We start from the raw sequence: 20,021 nt of genomic DNA on the forward strand, positions 1-20,021 counted from the left end.
ATTCAAAAGGATTTGCAGCTACAGCGGCCTTCGAGTTAAACTCAGGCCATCCAATCTAATCCTTACAGATTTTCAGAATTCTATGGTGTGTGTTAAGGGGGAGGCCACCCTTAGAGTACAACATAAGGATTTTGAAGGTCCCCTAGATTTGGTGGTTACTGGGGGTGAACACACGAGTCTTATTGGACTCCATTGGTTCGAGGCCCTGGGAATCCAGGTCACTGGGCTGCACAGTTTGCAAACGTTAAGCCTTACAGAAGTCTGCAAGGAGTTTGCAGATGTGTTTAGTTCAGAATTAGGATCCTACAAGGGGCCCCCAATTTCACTACAGTTAGACCCAAACATCATGCCCATAAGGGTTAAGCCTAGGAGGGTACCTTTTGCCCTCAAAGGCAAGATTGATGCTGAGCTGGACAAACTGCTCCAGCAGGGCATTTTAGAACCTGTAGATTCTAGTCCATGGGAAACTCCCATAGTAACGTCTCTAAAGGCTAATGGGGATATACGTATATGGGCAGACTACAAGTGCACACTGAATAAGGCACTACAACAGCACGATTATCCAGTGCCTGTGGTAAGTCACATTCTGGCCTCCCTCAAGGGGGGTGCACATTTTTGCGAAGCTTGACCTGGCACAAGCCTATCAACAGCTACCTGTTGCTTAGGCAGCTGCTGAGGCCCAGACTATTGTAACTCACAAGGGAGCCTTCAAGGTCAAGAGACTGCAATTTGGGGTAAATGTAGCCCCTGGTATATTCCAAAGTGTCATGGAAAGCACACTTTGAGGTATTCCTGGGATCTGTCCCTACTTTGATGATATCCTCATTGCTGGGGAATAATCTCAAAATTTAGCAGAGAGATTAAGGGCTGTCTTGCTTCGTTTTCGAAGAGCAGGCCTTAAGTTAAAGAAGGACAAGTGTAAGACAGGAGTCACTTCTACTGAATTCTTAGGATTCAGGATAGATGCTCAAGGCATTCACCCTGCTGAATCTAAATTGCAAGCTATCCAGTAGGCCCCAAGCCCTAAGTCTAAAAGTGAGCTGCAAGCCTTCTTAGGGCTATTAAACTTTTACCATGCATTTCTCTCACATAAAGAGGCAGTAGCAGAGCCTTTACACAGGCTCTTAGACAAGCAGGCCTCTTGACAGTGGACCAAAGTCCACAAAAAGAGTTTCAATGAGGTTAAAGCATTGCTCACTTCTAATGCAGTTTTAGCACATTTCAATGAGCAGCTACCTGCTTGCATCGCATGCAATGCATCTCCTTATGGGGTTGGAGCTGTACTCAGTCATCTGAAGGTTGATGGGACGCAGGTCCCTGTGGCCTATTATTTGAGGACTCTGTCTTCTGCAGAGCGAAATTACGTTCAAATTGTCAGAGAAGCCTTGGCCATAGTGGCTGGCATTAAGAAATTTCATGATTTCTTATATGGCCGCCATTTCATGGTCTTTACTGACCGTAAGCCTCTACTGGGGCTGTTTACCACTAACAAACAGACCCCACATATAATTACTCCTTGTATGCTGAGATGGTCCATTTTCCTGTACATTGGTCCACAAACCAGGAAAAGAAATGGGTCATGCAGATGGCTGAGCAGACTACCCCTGAACCAAGTAGAGCCAGATCCAGCTCCAGCCATTAATATTCTGTCTATTCAGGAGCTACCTGAGTCTCCCCTCAATGCTAGGGATGTGGCTGCAGAAACTGCCACTGATCACACGCCTACAGGCGTGCTGACATGGGTGTTGTCAGGATGGCCTGACAAGTGCCCGGATACTGAGTTCCAAAGCTTCTAGCTCAAGAGGCATGAGTTTTGCACTTTCAAGGGTTGCCTGTTATGGGGTAACAGGATAGTGATCCCAACCTCATTGAGGTCTAGAATCTTGATCTCTCTGCATGAGGGACGTCCTGGCATAGTCAGGATGAAAGTGCTTGCGCGCAGCCATCTTTGGTGGCCTGGCCTCGATAAAGCCATCGAGGCCCAGGTGCACGGGTGCCAAGTGTGCCAACAGTCTCGGCCTGAAATGCCTCAGGCCCCAGTACATAGGTGGGAGGAAACTCAAACTCCATGGTCTAGGGTGCATATAGATTACGCTGGGCCCTTTCAGGGGCAATTCTTCCTGGTTGTCGTTGATAGCCATCCCAAGTGGCTAGAAGTTGTTCCTGTTTCCTCTACTACTACTGCCAGGACCATCCAGGCGTTGAGAGGAATTTTTGCATCACACGGTCTTCCAGATGTTCTGGTTTCAGATAATGGTCCTCAATTTACCTCTTCTGAGTTCCAGGTTTTTCTTCAGGCCAATCTGATCTGGCATGCAACATCGACTCCCTTCCACTCATCCTCCAAAGAACTGGCTGAGAGAATGGTGCGCACCATCAAAGATGCCCTCAAGAAACTGACTTACAGTAACTGGCATCACAGGTTAGCAGATTTCCTTCTTGCACACCGCACCACACCATGCACTGCCACAGGGAAGAGCCCCGCTGAACTCCACTGGGATCGCCATCTTATCACTAAACTGTACAGGCTGCACCCAGACCAGGTGGCTTCACAGATGTTGCAACTGCGGGCACCGAGGAGACTCCAAGTGGGTGATCCAGTCTGGGCACAGACTATGGGCCTGGTCATCTCTGGGTCACAGCTGTGGTCTGCAAGGTTTCTGGACCACTTTCATACGAAGTCGCCTTGGAGACAGCTGCGTTCTTCACAGACACATTGACCAACTGCATTGGAGACTGGACTCTCACCCTTCCGCTCCTGGCTCTGCTCTGGGGGGGGGGAGGACCATAATATGCATTCTGAGGTTCAGTTTCACAGGCCATCACTAGCCACTACTGAGGCTATTTGGGATTCATCCCAGAGTTCCGCAAGTCTCCCAACAGGAAGTCACAGGATAGGGGGTCATCCCACACATTCATAAGTACTCCAGACAGGAAGTCACACTGGGGGTAGCCACATTATTCACACATGTCACAGAGTGCTCCAGACAGGGAGACTGACCGGCGGTATCCACATAATTCACAAACAACAAGAGAAAAAGAATTACAGCAGGGGCGCTGGCCCAATTCTGCAATTGCTCCCTGAAGGAGGTCAACAGGGAAGGGGGTAGCCAGGGAGGCGACTCCTGACTCTGGCACTTCCGGCACGTGCTTGGGGGCCACAGAGTACTGGGGCACTTCAGCTACCCAGAACTCTCCATCTGCTGGCCTTGGGTTCGAGGGACAGTGTTCTCAAGAAGGGTCCATTGTGGATCTGGGGACTACCACCCCTTCAAGGTATGCTGGCTTGGACTTAGAGGGTCCAGCCAGCCAGCAGATGGGCGGGTCAACCAGGTATTTGGGGCAGCCAAGTCCTAGTCTGCCTAGACTGATAGGCGAGCAGTTGGGCCAGGCAACCTCACCGGGGTCCCAGGAAAAATTAAGGCAGCCACACACTGGCCTGCCTCGCCTGGTAGGCGAGAAAAGGGGCCAGGAAATCTCTCCTGGCCCTAGGAGGTCACAGCGGGCCAAGTGCCCACCCAAACATCTTAGGGAGTTTGTGAAGTTGCTGTAAAGTTCAAAGGGGTCTGCTCGTAAGGGCCCTGAATAGGAAGATTATTTTGTATTATTTTTTGATTTCGGATACATCTATTCCTGAACAGGTTGAAGGGGTTTTGCCTGAGGGGTAGCCTTGAATATTCCACATTCAGGGCATTTGATTTGTGGAACTATATAACACTTCCCAAGAGATAACGCACTTGTGTGCGTGGAGATATGTTCCATCTAGGGGGGAGGGGTGTTGTGTCCTGAGCCTGCAAAAAGGTTCAGGACGTTGCATTAGTCCCGGGCATTTCAAAAGCTGTCCGGGACCAGACTGAGTGGTGCTGGCCTTGCGCACATGCGCAAGGCGCGAAAACGGCTGCTACTTTGTTGTGTTATTGTCCGGGTCTCTGGTCGCTTAAAGAGGCCTGCGCGCCTGTTGCTCGTTGTTGGAGTACTGACTAAAGGAGAAATAAAGAACTGATGAATTCGCCATGTTTCCTCATCATTCGCAAGTGAACAGAGTATTTTACACCCTTGTGGATTAAAATTGCACATATGTATATGTATTGCAATGTATGTAATTTATTATTGTTTATTTATTATTTTTAAATATTGTATAATAATAATATCCAGAGAGAGAATGAGACAGAGAAAATTTTAAATTAATTGTATTTATGAATTTATTGAAATTAAAATTTTATTTAAATTTTAAAGCTGCCATTTCATAAGCATAGCATTGCAGTGATTGATCTACAAATCCTTAGTTGCTGAGCAACCTTGTTTATTGAGACTGGGGGTGCCGCTAGGCATTATTTTATACATGGCACATTTCTCTGCATTTCTTTTTTGTACATTTAAATTCAAAAGTCAACAAACAATTGCTTTTAAACATGTTTATCCCACTGATTTTAATTAGTGGAAATGTTTAATATTTCGAGTGGCAAAGTTCTGTGGGATTCTCTATGGAAATAAGGACAGGTTCCGATTTTCAGCAGGAATTCAGTAGGCAACAGGACACTGATAACAAAGCTTCCCAATTTAGTTTGGACCATGGCTACAGAGCATATTGTTTGCTGGAATAATAATAAATTTGCTCAAAGGGTTTTTAGATACTAGACAATGATTGTCGTAAAATATAATTTGAATTTGAATTATTTAAATATAATTTAAATAAGCTGAGGCTTATTTAATTTTGTTTTGGAGGAGATGCTGCTTGAGCAGGGGGCTGGACTAGAAGACCTCCAAGGTCCCTTCCAGCTCTGTTCTGTTTTTTTTAAAGTTTTATTATTTTTTTAAAGAGTTCAATAATAATTATTCAACAAAAACGTGTTGTCTGAGTATCTTATTCACTAATACAAATTAAATTCCTAATCCCTAAATCTTTTCTCTAACCATTGTTAAAATAGGTCCCAAGTTTGAAAATATTTTGTTTCTTCTTTTTCTTTCAACCTTAAAGTAAGTCTGTCCATTTCCTCACAGTGTAATATTTTTTTGATTAGTTCTTCTTCTGGTGTTATTTCTTTGTTCTTCCAATATTGTGCAAATATAATTCTTGTCGCTGTTATCACATGTAGAATCAAATACTGTATGTACTTTTCTTATCAGGTTTTTCTGGCATTATACCTAATTTTTAAAAAATCAGGTTTATAGTCTATGTGTTTCTCTAACATTTTTTCTAACTAAGTGTGTATTATTGTCCAATATCTTCTTGCTTTAACACATGTCCATCACATATGATAATAAGTACCTGGTTTGTGTTTACATTTCCAACATTTTTCTGACATGTTTTTAAACATTTTTGCTAATTTTGCTAATTTTGTTGATGGCAAATGCCATCTATAAAACATTTTATATAAATTTTCTTTATATGAAACTGACATTGTCAATTCATAGTTTCTTTCCCACAAACTTTGCCACTTTTTAAAGTCTATATTATATCCAAAATTCTTTGCCCATACTATCATTGTCTCTTTTACTTGTTCATCTTCCATTTTGAAATTTAATAAGAAATTGTACATTTTTAATTAACTTTTCATCAGAAGTTAATAATGTCTGATCAAACATAGTCTGTTCTTTGTAAAATCCATATTATTTAATATCTTTATCATATCTGACTTGCACTTATAAATATGACCACCATGTTAAATCAATGCCCTAATTTTCTATCTCTTGCCTGGATTTTAAGTTCCCTTCAGAATTTAGAATATCTTTGTATGTCCATATTTTATCAAGACTGACTAGATTTGGATGTACAAATGCTTCCTTTATTGAAAGCCATCCTGGAATTTTCAAATAAATTTTACATTTTATTTTTCCCAAGTTAATAATAATGCGTTTCTAATGTAGTGGTTTTGGAAGTATTTATGTATTTTATTTTTTCCATACCATAAAAAAGCATGCCTACCAAGATGCAGGTCATGTTCCTCCAAATACAGCAATCTTTTATTTCTAAGAGTTGTCCATTCTTTTATCCATGTTAACACTGATGCTTGATAATATAAAACCCAATCTAGCAAGCCAAAACCTCCATTCCCCTTGGCTTCTTGTAACATTTTCAATTTAATTCTAGCTTTCTTTCCTTGCCAGATAAATTTTTAAATTAGAGAGTTTAAATCTTCAAAGAATTTTTTCGTCAATTTTGAAACAAAATTAGTATTTTTGGTAATATATTCATTTTCACCGTAGCAATTCTTCCTAACATCAACAGTTGAAGCTTTATTTGATTTAACAATTTAATGTAATTATCTTCTTTTATTGTTGAACATCTTGCTGTCAAATATATTCCCAAATATTTGAACTTTTTGACTATTTGCAATTCTATTTTTTCTGATAATTGCTTTTTTGTTTATCTGTAAAAATTTTAACTATCACTTTAGATTTTTCTCTATTTAACTTTAATCCTGCTATCTCTCCAAATTGTTCTATCTTTTCCAACAGTTAAGGAATCGTCTCTGAAGGTTCCTCTAGAATGAATACCAAATCATCTGCAAATGCTTGCAGTTTGTAGGTTTCACCTTTTATTTTCAATCCTTTAATTTCTAGATCTTGTCTAATATTTCTATTTAAACCTTCCCAGGTTAAGATAAATAGCAATGGGGATAATGGACATCCTTGCCTTGTGCCTTCTCGTATATCAAAATTCTATGTGTAATCCCCATTTACATTACTTTTGCTGTTTGTTTCTGATATATTGTCTGAATCGTATTTATAAAGTTTTGATCAAAGTCCATTGTTTTTAGTTGTTGAATCATAAATTGCCAAGAAACATTATCAAATGTCTTTTGGGCATCTAAAAATACTAATGCCAGTTGTTTCCCTGGATGAAATTTATAATATTCCAATATATCTAGTATTACCCTCAAATTATTTTTTATTTGTCTCTTTGGCAAAAATCCGTTTTGATCTGGATGTATAAATTCAGTCAAAAATCTTTTCAGCCTCTCAGCTATTATTGAAGTGAAGATTTTATAGTCCACATTCAGTAGTGATAATCGGTCTATAGTTTTTGATCTGAGTCAAATCTGAGTTCTCTTTTGGTAGCAAAGTAACATTAGCTTCTGTCCATGTATTTGGGAGTTTTGCCTCCAATAAAAGTTCATTACATACATTTTTCAGTGGTCAGCTTAATATATCTTGTAAGCATTTATAAAACTCTGCTGGGAGTCCATCTGGTCCCGGTGTTTTTTCATTTTTTTTGTCTTTTTATTGCCTCTGTCAATTCCATCATTGTTATTTTTTCATTTAACACAGTCTTAAAGTTTTCTGGAATTTTTGGTAAAATATTTTCTTCCATATATTGAGTCATTTTCTCCCATGGAGTTTCTTCCTTGTCATATAGTTTCTCATAGTATTTGTTGAGTCCTTGGCGAAAAGCAGACACGAGAAGCAGTTGTAGTTCTCAGTTTTCTTTTATTCTGTGTTCAGTTCACAAGTAGATGGCTTCAGCAGCTCCCAGAACCTCCCAGCTTCTTATATAGACATTTCCCGGGTCAATGCGATACTTTTCCCGCGCCAGCACCCGCGCATGCGCACGGCGCTGGCGACAGCCTGTCTGGTCCCGGGCAGCTTTGCACCTGCCCGGGACCGCCTGCAAACGCCCCGAGCCGTTTGCAAGGCTCGGGACATAACACCCCTTTCCCCCGGGCTAAAACTACTATCAACATATAATCATTATTTTATGCAGTGTTCTGCTTCTCAGTGCTCCTATCGTTACCTGGCTTTTGTTTAGCCAGCAATGTTATGTAATCCTCTAAGTATTTAGGAGACTTCCTTGCTCTCTGTGACCTTCTCAGCTCTGGGTTTCTGACAGGTGTTCCCTGACTGAAGGGTGACAAGAGCCTGTTCCCCTTATCATGCCTTGGTGCCTTCCAAGGACTTTGCCCCGATGCCTGGCCTGCTTGCTCGCCCACCGGGCTCGTCAGGCCAGGGCTTCTGTCACTTTGTGACCTGGTTGACCTGCCTAGCTGTAGGCCCTCGGGCCCCTTGAAGTGATAGCCACTGCTGGGCGTCTCTATAGAACCTCCTAGGTCCGTCCAAGACCTGTCAGGAGGCTGTCCAATCCCTAAGCCCCGTTCTGTGTCCGGGCTCGTGTGGGTCTCTGTACCTTCCCAAAACTCAGTTACTTCCTGATTTGGGCTAGAGGTGTTGCGGTCAGGACTTGGTTCCTCGACCACCTCCCTGTAAGTTTGACCCCCTATAGGATTAGGGGTAAGGTCAGGCCAACTCTGGGGATTGTGTGCCAGCTCTCTTGCGGGGAATGATTTGTTGGGATGCTCCCGGGTATCCTCCGTGACTGGAGTGCTGTGTGATGTGTGTGGACAGTGACTCCACACACATCACACAGGGGTGACTCCCTGGCTGGAGTAGGCGTGAGTGCCTGTTGTGTGGGTAAGCTCCATGAATTCCTTTTCGGAGCACTTGCGGAAGCTTGAAATGGGCCGTCAGTGGCTCCATCAGTGGAGATGGGCAGCAACTCGTGCCCTTCCCTTTGCTCCAAAGGGTCCCCCTCCTCCTCTGGAAAAGACCCAGGAGTCTCATCTGAAAGGTCCCGCCTAGGGCGAAGTTGGTCGATGTGCCGGCGCAGGACATGACCGTTGTCCAGGGCTACCTCGTAGGAGAGAGGACCTGTGACCTTGGAAATAGAAGCAGGGACCCATGTATGACCAGGCCCGTAATTGCGAGCCCAAACCGGGGCACCCACAAGTAGTTGTCTAGGTGCCCTAGGATGTGAGGTAGATGAAGGCAGTCTGTCCGGATGCAACCGGTCAAGTTTAGCAGTAAGTTGACACCCCCAACGAAGTTCAGCTGGGCTTCTCCCTGTAGAAGTGGACAGTGTGGTGCGATAAGAAAGGAGAAAGTCAGCCAACCTGTGATGCCAGTCCCCGTAGGTGAGTCTTTTCAAGGCATCCTTTGTGATGCGCACCATGCGTTCAGCCATACCGTTGGTGGTGGAAGGGTGCAGACGTGGCATGACGAATCATGTTAGCCTGTAAGAAAGCTTGGAATTCGGAGGAAGTGAATTGAGGGCCGTTGTCAGACACAATGACATCTGGGAGCCCGTGTGCAGCAAAAATCCCCCTCAGTACCTGAATAGTCTTTGCAGTGTTGGTGGATGAGACAGGTACAACCTCAAGCCATTTTGAATGGCTGTCAACAAGGACCAAGAAGAACTGGCCCTGAAAGGGCCCGGCGTAGTCAATGTGCACCCTAGACCATGGGGACTGTGTTTCCTCCCATCTATGCACGGGAGCTTGGGGCATCTCTGGGCGAGAGCGTTGGCACAGGTGGCATGCATGCACCTTAGCCTCAATATCCTTATCTAAACTAGGCCACCACAAGTGGCTGCACGCAAGAGCCTTCATACGAACAATGCCAGGATGACCCTCGTGGAGGGATTCTAAGACCCTAGTCCTCATTGAGGTGGTAATGACAACTCTGTTTCCCCAAAGCAAACAACCCTGAGAAAGGGACAATTCGTTCCTTTTGGACCAGAAACTCTGAAACTCAGGACTAGGGCAGTGCTCAGGCCAACCAGACAAAACCCAGGAACGGACACGTGAAAGTGTGTGATCTGTACCTGTTTCAGCGGCAACATCCCTGGCACTAAGAGGGAGCTTGGGCAAGGCTTGGATTGTTAGAATGTTGACAGCTGGCGCAGGGTCAGCTTCTACTACTGGCAGAGGCAATCTACTGAGGCCATCAGCATGGCCCATTTCCTTCCCAGGCTTGTGGAGTAAAGAAAAATCATATGCAGACAAAAAAATAGACCACCTAAGCATTCTGGGGGAGATGATCTGGGGAGTCTGCTTACGTGTGGTAAACAGTCCCAGCAGAGGCTTATGGTCAGTGAAGACCGTGAAATGCCTGCCATATAGAAAATCATGGAATTTTTTAATTCCAGCAACAACAGCCAGAGCCTTCCTGTCTATCTGAGCGTAGTTGCGCTCAGCAGAAGACAATGTTCTAGAGTAATATGCAACAGGAACCTGAGTTCCATCAGACCTGAGGTGACTCAGGACAGCTCCTACCCCGTAAGGGGATGCATCACAAGCGATGCACACAGGAAGGGACTCGTTGAAATGTGCAAGTACACTGTTAGAAGTGAGCAAGGCCTTGACTTCGTTAAAACAAGCCTCATGTGTTTGTGACCAGTGCCACACTGCTTGCTTGTCTAGTAGCCTGTGAAGAGGCTCAGCCACACTGGCTTTATGTGGAAGGAAGGAATTGTAGAAATTCAGGAGGCCCAGGAATGCCTGAAGTTCGGCCTTAGACTTTGGCCTAGGTGCTTCTAAAATAGCAGTTAGTTTGGATTCAGCAGGGTGAATCCCAGCAGCATCAATTTTGAACCCCAGAAATTCAGTAGAAGGCACCACAATCTTGCATTTGTCTTTTTTGAGCTTGAGGCCTGTTTTCCTGAATCTTAACAGAACAGCCCTTAGCCTTTCAGCTAGAATGTGTGTGGAGTCTCCTGCAATTAAGACATCATCAAAGTAGGGGCAAACCCCCGGTATGCCCCGTAGTGTGTTTTCCATTACGCTTGGGAAAATCCCAGGAGCGACATTCACTCCAAACTGTAGCCTTTTTACCTTAAAGGCTCCCCTGTGGGTCACAATAGTCTGAGCTATAGCAGCAGCATCATCAACAGGCAGCTGTTGATACGCTTGGGACCCTTCTTGCTTTAATTCTAATGGGAGTGACAGTGGGGTCTAGCTTTAAGGACACAGGGGGTCCTTTGAATGTGCCCAGCTGGGGGCTGAAAACATCTGCAAATTCTTTGCAGACTTCCTGTAGGTCGAGTGTTTGTAAACTGTTGAGTCCTGTGACGTGTATCCCCAGGGCCTCAAACCAATCGAGTCCGATGAGACTCGTTCGTTCACCCCCTACTACTAATAAGTCTAGTGGACCTTCAAAACTCTTGTATTGCACGTTAAGGGTGGCCTCCCCCTTAACACACACTCTTGAATTTTGAAAATCTGTTAACACAATGTCAGAAGGCCTTAACTTGGCCTGAGTTCCACTACCGAAACAAATCTTCCTAAATGTATGCAAGGAGATGATTGAAAGGGCAGACCCTGTGTCTAGTTCCATAGATAATGGAACCCCTTGTAGCTTCACCTTGAGTGACAGCTTTTTCTTAATGGGCTTGTGTGTGCCTGTCCTGAAGATGCTTCTTCGCGAAGCGCAAAAACCTACCCTATTCTGGCTGGGAACCCTGGTACCTTTCAGGCGCAGTTCTTCCTGAGGTTGTACCTTTCGTCGGCCCAGACACACATCTGCAATGTGTCCTTGTTTGCCGCATGCCCGGCAGGTAGCGGAGCGGAACTTGCAGTCGGTTCTCCTGTGGCGACCTCCACAGCCGATGCACTTGAGTGGAGCTGAAGAGCTTCCCTTCTGCTTTCCTTCCTTCGTGGGGTGGAGACGGTCGACTTCCTCGTCCGGATCCTCCTCGGAGTTTCCTTGGACGTCTGCCTGGTGCACGGATGCAACTTCTGGACTGTTTCTGATCGGCCGCATGTTTTTGACGGCGCCGCCTGCTGCTTCTTCTGCGGTGACCTCTCTTAAGGCATCTTGGAAGGACAGTTCTTCTTTGGCGAAAAGCCTCTGTTGTAGATCTCGATGCCGTAAGCCGCACACGAATCGGTCCCTCAGTCGTTCTTCGAGGTCCTTGAACTCGCAGTGCTTGGCGGCCTTCCTCAATGCGGCGATGTATTCTTTGGCCGACTCTCCGGATCGTTGATCCCTCTGCTCGAAGGTGTGGCGCCATGCGATGACGGACATCTTAGGCTGGAAATGCTCCTTCAGTAGCTTCTTTAGATCTGCGTAGCTAACAGACTCTACTGGAACAGGTGCTGCAAGGTTTTCTGCGATTTCGAAGGCGTCTTGACCGCAAACACAAAGCAGGGTGGCAGCCTTCAAGCTCTCTTCCCTCACTTGGTTTGCCTGGAAGTAGTTCTCCACCCTGGCTACGTAGGACTCCCACCGCTCTGGTTGTGAGACGTCGAACTCCGAAAGCCTTCCAACCTTTGCCATCTTCAGGAGACGGGTCTATCAGCCAGCCTACCCCCGAATGCGCACTGGATTGGCGAGTAGCTGCCGAGTCAACGCCGTTCCGCTGCTCAGGACTCACTTGGGTAAGCTTACATTTCTTCCTTTCCAGGTGATGTAAGGCGATCCCATCCTCGTCGCCAGTGTTGAGTCCTTGGTGAAAAGCAGGCACGAGAAGCAGTTGTAGTTCTCAGTTTTCTTTTATTCTGTGTTCAGTTCACAAGTAGATGGCTTCAGCAGCTCCCAAAACCTCCCAGCTTCTTATATAGACATTTCCCGGGTCAATGCGATACTTTTCCCGCGCCAGCACCCGCGCATGCGCACGGCGCTGGCGACAGCCTGTCTGGTCCCGGGCAGCTTTGCACCTGCCCGGGACCGCCTGCAAACGCCCCGAGCCATTTGCAAGGCTCGGGACATAACAGTATTCTTTAATTATCTTTTTTTATTGCTTCATTTTTAAATTGTAAACAGCCTTTTTCATCTACTAAATTGTTTATCAATTTTTTCTCCTTCTGATTTTTAAGTTTATAAGCTAACCATCTTCCTGGTTTGTTTGCATTTTCAAAGAAGTTTTGCTTTGCCCTTTTAATTTGTTGTGCCAATTTTTCTTATTCTATTAAATTTAATTTATGTTTTATTATTTTCCATTTGTCTTTTCAATATTTTCTTTTGTGGGTTTATTTGTAATTCAAGTTCTAATTTTTTAAACTCTTCTCTTAACAACTGACATTGTCTCTTTTCTTTCTTTCTTTCTTTCTTTCTTTCTTTCTTTCTTTCTTTCTTTCTTTCTTTCTTTATTGCCATATATGTTATCGCTAAGTCTCAAAAATATGCTTTGGCTGTATCCCATACATTTTGTAATGTTGTGTCTTCTTTTTTATGTTCTTTGAAGAAAAATTCCATTTCTTTTGTTGCTAAGTCTATAAATTCTTTCTCTTTTAATATAGATTGATTCAAAGTCTATCTTATTTTTTTCTGCATTCCTTTCCACACCATTTTAAGGGGTTATGATCTGCCCAAGTACCTAATTCTATTTCAATTTCCTGCATATTAACCATTAATTCAGGTGTCATCCAAATCATATCAATTCTAGACCAAAATTTAGAATAAAATGTGTATTGTGGTTTTCCTGGATTCGTTTCTCTCCAGATATCTTGTATACCAATTTCCTTGTATCATATTGAAAAAAGTCTTTTTCTTCCTTGTTTCCTTGATTTACTGCTTTTATAGTCTAATGTCCCATCAACTATTGCATTGAAATTCCTCAATTAAGCATATATTTTGATATTCCATTTCTATTATTTTTCTGTGAAGGTTTTGACAGAATTTTTCTTATTTATTATTTGGTGCATATATTGCTATCAAAATATCTGTTTTTGATTTTAAAATATTTCTATCATTAATATTCTTCCTTCTTTCTCTTTTATGACCTTTTATGACCTTGACCTTTTCCCCCCCCAAAAAAACTTTCCTTTGTTTCCTTGCATGCGTCGGCAGCGGATCATGAAGGAGAAATGGCACGGGGCTGGAGGTCAGGTAAGGAAAGAAAGGCAATTTCTGGGTGGAACAAGGATTTCTTTCCTTACCTGCCCCACTTGTTCTGAGGCCGCTTTCCGCTCAACTGCATTGCTCTTGCCAATGACCCAACCGCCCACTTCAGCAATCTCCCTTCCTGAGCCTCCAGCGCTCCACCTGCTGCTTTGGTGGTTCTGTAGGCAGAGCTGCAAAGTTCTCTGTCAGAGAAGAGAACTTTGCAGCTCTGCCTACAGAGCCACCAAAGCTGTATCTGAATGGGAGGTGAGGGGGGAACCTGCCCCACTTGTGCCATGGCATTGCAGCAGTATTGGGCGCAATACATGAGGCGGCAAACAGCCGTGTCACACCAAAACCGGCCGTTTCTGGCCCCTGCCCAATGCCACTGCCATGAGGTCACAGAACAAGCTGGGCAGTGGAAAGGAACCGGTATACTGGTTCCTTACCTCCGCCCGGCTTGTTCCGCAGTCTTATGGCAGCGGCATTGGGTGCGATACACAAGGCAGCAAATGACTGCTTTAGGAAAGAAGGTCCAGTTTATTGAGTTGCCAAAAACTTCAGTGACACCGCATGTGTTTCTGGGATGGCTGACAAAATGGAGCTGGGAGAGGTGGTTTTTATAGCTTCTTGGGCTTTTGTGTTTGGAGTTCTTCCTGTTCCTGTGTCATTGTATTTGTGGCTCTTCCTGTTCCTGTGCAATGAACTTTAACCTGAGGTTCAGTGTGCCCTTTGGTATTCTAGTGGTGGTAGGTTAATCCTATTATGTCCGAAAGGTCACGTCTTTAGATTTTGGGTGGGGAATGTAGATTTTTAGGGGTCTTTATCTTTCTAATCCCATCAGCTCCAAGCTTCCTGGCTCCAATCTTTTTGAAAGGATTATCAAATCTGCATTTGTACAGAGCTAGCCTGCTGAGTTTCTGCTTGAGGGAGACGGAGAGGTTTCTGCCTTTTAAGATTTTCTCCCATTATTTCTTTGGGAAATATAATATTCTGCCTTTTTAAATATTCCCCCAAAATATTTCTTTCTCTGGGGAGGAGTGCTGACTTCCTACAATATATTAGGACATCCTAATTGATAGTACTGATTTAGTTCTGTCATCTATATAGCAGGAATATATTTCACATTTAAGTTAAGTGAATTTTTTTTTAAAAAAAATATCACAATCACATTAGTTCTAGCAAGACTTGTTTATTGTAGCTTATTGACTACCACAGAAAAGCATCAATTAAGCTTCCCCATCTTTAGGAGGTGAGGAATTCAGAAGGCCTCTTGGGTCCTAGAGTACACAAATACCACCTTTAGATGAAGCTGTAAACATTGTAGTATATGATGACTGCTTTCCAATCCATATACCTAGTTGCTTATTAATTCTTTCTTCCTGAATCCATTTGGCCTACTGCTTCATCATTTCTGTTAAGGGTTTTGGTAGCATAGTAAAAAAACAGGACCTCAAACCCTGTTAGATGAAATCATTTTTTTATTTACATTGTGATGTAATAAGTACACATGTATAACATGACTGATAATTGTTATGAAGTTTTTTGAGGAACACAGAAGCTTTGGGAAGGAAACAGTTGATCTTATGTTATTTTGCTGTCTGTGGAAGTGGGAAAAATGTTTTTGTGCTTTAGAAGTGAAAAAAAATGTAAGGGAAAGTGGGGAACTCAGACAAAGAAAAATATTATTTTTTTAAAAAAAATGTTTTGATTCAGCCTCAAAGCAGCAACGTGCTATTTTCAGAACAGGTGTAAAAGCCAGTGTACTATTACACAATGTGCTACTTACATTATGCTATGGTAAAGGTAGCTTTAAAAATACTAGAGACAATAATAAGAATGATTTAGTTGAAGGTACATCCTTACCTTTGCAAAGTAACCAATTAACTTCTCATTGCAGCACTCTTAAATAGACAGGAACTCTCAAGGCAAATTATAGGAGAAACTGAATTTCAGAAGTAGACCAGAAAAATGAGCTTTGAAGTTGTTTCCATTATCCATAGGTAATTACTAAATTGTGGTGTTGTCTGTTCCTGCTACTGGTCTGAACTGGCAATAGGGTAGCCAGGCAATGTCTATAAACCCTAAATTTGATATTGGTGAGGGGTTTCTATCCAGCTGTGGAAAAAGCTTAATATTGGGGGGGGGGGGGAATATGAAGCTTATAAAACAGATGGCAAATGGTATCAGCAAACAGTATGGGCATATCTGAAATTTCTGGAGCTTTAAAAAAAACAACTGTGAAATGCCTGCATTACAAAATGGTAGGAAACTCAAAGGGTTTCTGAGTGCAGAAAACTAGGACTCTGAGGCCCATATGGTTCTGAGACCCCAGGTTGTTCATTCCTGCTGTTATGTGCCTTGGTTACATTTGTCCATTAGTGATCCTACTGAAATACCTCATTTTAGAGATAAACAGGGGGGAAAGTTGAGAAAACAATCCATTGCCTATATGAATATAATTGTATTGAACTACTACAATATAATTCCATTGAACTTTTTTTCCTCAATAATTACATGACAATTCTCTGCCTGCCTGATTCTGATCCTGGGATGTAAAGAGAGTCATCCATGTGAAACTGACAGGACAATAGCTACAGAACAGTGAACCCTCCTACTTTCACTGGTGTATGGATGACTCAGATAATTATATTCCATTGTGTCTTAGCAGCTGACAATACAAAATCAATGTTCATTGCATTCTTTTTTATTAGGAAAAATGAAGAACTGATTCATTACAGCATATTGTGATTAATATAAAGAGGTGCAGTTGGATCGCTATCAGCTAAAGAATTCATCCAGAATGAGGATAATTTAAACCAGCAATTCAGCCTTTACTTTACTGAGTCATGGGATGTGGCAGTTCTAGTACAAAAAGCCAAACAAGTAAATCAGAAAAAGGTAAAACTTGCTTGTGCAATACAATGTTCTATGACAAGTAATATTATTGCACTTTCTTAATTTGTAAGTTTGTGGTTGTACAATTTGCATATGTTTTGTACAATTTGCATATGTTTTGTCATTTGTTTTATATTCTGTGTGTAAATATGTAACTATCTAGGTAGACCCATCTCTCTACTTTCATGCCTTATTGTTTTGAGTGGGATCCAGCATTTCTACATCGGTGAGATGTGAGATATAAAAGATTGAGAATCACTGGTATGTAAGGCACATTAAGATCAAGAAACAGGAGCTTTTACTCAAAGTCCTGAAATTTATTTAAAGGTTCAATTCTGTATTTTAGTCTTCCACATCAAGATTCCTTCGTACCTGGGAGTAAGTTTTGCCAAACTTTTGAATAGGTTCAAATAGAATTGAATTGCACTAATTTATCTTATCTTCTTCCATCTGCTTTTTCAGTAGTTTATATTATTGTAGTTTATATTACAACTTAGCTGTTTCCCCTAAGGATTCAGGTATGTAATAAGGAAGTAGAGATAAAAAAGTATAATAAAATTAGAAGGAGTTACAAAAAAAAACCTGGAAAAACTGTAAGAACAGTATTGAAAATGCATTAACTTCCTGAAACACGCTTAACTTATATCCTGCATCTTACAATAAGCACACAGCAAGCACTACAAAACCAGTGTGTCAGACTGGCTACAGCCTGCTCCCTAGGAAAGAATGACCCTTGACTCCACAGATGTAGAGAAAAGGTACTTTTACTAGAGATGCTAGTAAGAGAAAGCCACCGGACTTAGGGGTTGCTTTGGCGTATTAGCAGTCAGCGGCATGGTGCCCTTCCTTCCCACATTTGAAGCAGCCTGTGGATCAGCATTTGGGGCTGAGGTTGTGCCCAGGTGTTCTCTTCTCCAACAGGGAAGAATGGCACCATCTGTGGGTTGATTTCCACCTCCTCGGCTAGCACGTACCACTGGCAGAGGGTCGGGAGCCTCCTCATGAGATGCAGATGTTGTATACATTGTCATTGAGCCCATCTTGGAAGTATTCTATCAAGACGTCTTCTAGCCATTCAGCTAGCCAGAACTCTTCATTGTAAGCTGCAACCCACCCACCCACCCATGACCCTGGTTGATGGTTTTGAGCAGGGTCACATCTTTCATTGGGCAAGTGGGTCTTTGAATCTTTTGTGCAGGGCCATCATGAACCAATTGAAGCTTCAGAACTCTGGCACATCGTCATTGTGGAGGAATACCATCTACTCCGTTGCAGTGCCTTCCAAAGCCATGGTCATGCAACTGACCCAGGCTACTTCGATATAGGTCCACTCCATACTCTTGCATGTAGTCTACATGGGTGAGGAAAAATCCCAGTTGATTTGGGTCTCTTCCGTACTTCAAGCCCAGGGCTGGGGCCTCGGCGCCCCCTGGAAGATGACCCCCCTTGTGGCAAGGGCTATGCTGCTTGAGTGGCTGGTGGTGGGGCTGCCTGGATTTGAGCGGGTCCAGATGAGATTGCCGCCCCTCTAGCCATGGCCACTTGCATCGTGGCACCATCTCCCACTGGTTCCAGCACCATTCAGGGCTTGGTTAACTGGTCGAGAAGTTCACCGGGTCCCAAAGGTATCTCTCAGTACTCTTCAGGCTTGCTCCACTAGGTCATTCTGCTCAGCCAGCTCCCCTTGGATTTCTTCTTCACCCCAATCGACACGCCATTCTTGACTCTGAGCTCCATGGCTTCCCCTTGTGTACGTTACCCGGAGAGGTTTTCTCTCTATCTTTTGTTCCCAGGGTGAGCGACCACCAGGGCTTTGGCACTTCCTCACTGATGCGCACGTTCCCCAACCATTTGCTCCTCTTTTGGGCGATGTGGTTTGGTGGAGGGTGGGCACAAGCTCCAGCCTCTTCCAAGCCACTTTCATGGCTTGTCATTTTTTTGTTCAGTCCCCTCAGTAGACATTGGTCTCCTGGTTAACTGTTACAGCAGAGCTTGCCTACTGTCAGATTGGTCACAGCCTGCTCCCTAGGAAAGAACGACTCTTGACTCCATAGATGCTACAGAAAAGGTTCTTTTACTAGAGTTGCTGAGTGCATACGAGTGAGGCAAGCTCTGAAGAAAAACCATGTGAAAATCATATATTGAAAGCAACCCCCAATGTCCAAAACCCTTCCCCCAGTGAGAGTAGTCCAATCAGGCTCTGTTCCGATGTTGTGGGAACCTGATGCTTCGAGCACTGTTGTAAATTCCTTTCCCAGGGCTGGCGTCCTTGAAAGCAGGAAGATAGCTCAGTTTGGCACCTCTGGTTCCTGTTAGTGTCCGTACCCCCCAAATTCTCACAGCATTCTTTCACATTTCCAGCACTCCTCCCCTCCCAATTGCCCCCTCCTCCTTGGCTATGGCAGTTGCTAGCTAGCTTCAAGAAAGTGAAGTTAGGCATCTGACACAGTATATGACAGTAAAAAAAAAACATTTTAAAATAAAAACATAATAAAATTAGTAAGATGTACAAAGGAAAAAAAAAGAGCAAGCTTGTAAACAGCGACATGCTGGAATTTTGTTTCTGTTTTATATTCTGTAATACTTTATATTGGAGCTGTGTTTGTTTTATTCATGTAACAAAATTAATGTATCATAATAATATCGCTTCACTATTCCAAAGGAAAATGTTTTGCAAATGTACTCACCAATGCAATGAAAACAGGTCCCATATGCACAGCTGATGACTCTAAAGCTATTGGAAAGGGAGGGGGGAAAACAAAGAAGACTTCAATGGAATTTCTTTTCATGCTAAAAAAGTATACATGAGGATTTTCTGTGATTGCCTAATTTAGTCATTCCAAGGATGTTTGATACCTGTATGAAGGAAAAACATGCATGAAGATGTACTCCATAAGGGTTTTGTAGGAAGTTGCTGTAAGTACATGTGTTTGCTCACCTGGACACCAAATGTTGTAGAAGGAAGGAACAGGAGGGAAGGAGGGAGATTAATTTTCTCTTTGAAGCCTTTATGTCCATTATCACTCTAACATTAATTTGAATTCTTTCATTGATTAGATAAGTTCAGTTATAGCATTTCCATATAGCTCTGAAGAAATTTTGTTTTAATTTAAGAGATATTGTTATTATTTTATTTTTATTTCTTTTATACTGTGTTTTTTATTTCCTGTGTTTTATTTCTTTGAGTCACCATGTGCGAGTAGGTGGCAATATAAATTTTCCAAAGAAATAAGTAAATAAAAATTCAAGGTGAACAGTAAAACAGAAAAGTCCTCCCAATGAAATTACAGGCTATGTGTGATAACTTGTTAATGGTTTCCACCCCAGGTGGCTTCTGCATAGAAGAGTGGGGCTTGTAAAGTACCGTAAATGCCGGCGTACAAGGCGACCCGGCGTATAAGACGACCCCCGTCTTTATAGCCGGGCCGCATTCCTAGAACGTCGTCTTATACGCCGGAAACTACCAGTATTTCCGGCGTATAAGACGACTCGGCGTATAAGACGACCCCCATCTTTGGCGCTGATTT

General features: G+C 43.1%; 2 protein-coding genes across 5 annotated transcripts in view; one reads left to right on the top strand and one right to left on the bottom strand.

Moving 5' to 3' along the window:
* The window catches only part of PPEF1 (protein phosphatase with EF-hand domain 1), a 112,114-nt gene that overhangs the window by 11,927 nt on the left and 80,166 nt on the right, over positions 1 to 20,021 (top strand). For 3 of the 4 annotated variants that reach the window (XM_039365396.1, XM_039365394.1, XM_039365398.1), the window contains exon 2: positions 16,311 to 16,497. In XM_039365396.1, the coding sequence (XP_039221330.1) occupies positions 16,446 to 16,497 (52 nt within the window). In that variant the 5' untranslated portion in view covers positions 16,311 to 16,445. Of the gene's footprint in view, positions 1 to 13,563; positions 13,603 to 16,310; positions 16,498 to 20,021 lie in introns of all 4 variants that reach the window. The other variant, XM_039365395.1, reaches the window with a different exon arrangement.
* The window catches only part of LOC120318111 (phosphorylase b kinase regulatory subunit alpha, liver isoform-like), a 175,501-nt gene continuing 174,421 nt past the window's right edge, over positions 18,942 to 20,021 (bottom strand). Inside the window, exon 35 of the transcript XR_005559414.1 lies at positions 18,942 to 19,228. The gene's annotated coding sequence lies outside the window, so the exon portion shown is untranslated. The remainder of the gene's footprint in view (positions 19,229 to 20,021) is intronic.

Source organism: Crotalus tigris, unplaced genomic scaffold (assembly GCF_016545835.1).
Source record: "Crotalus tigris isolate CLP2741 ecotype Arizona unplaced genomic scaffold, ASM1654583v1 scf7180000020065.321141, whole genome shotgun sequence".
Taxonomy (NCBI): Eukaryota; Metazoa; Chordata; class Lepidosauria; order Squamata; family Viperidae; genus Crotalus; species Crotalus tigris.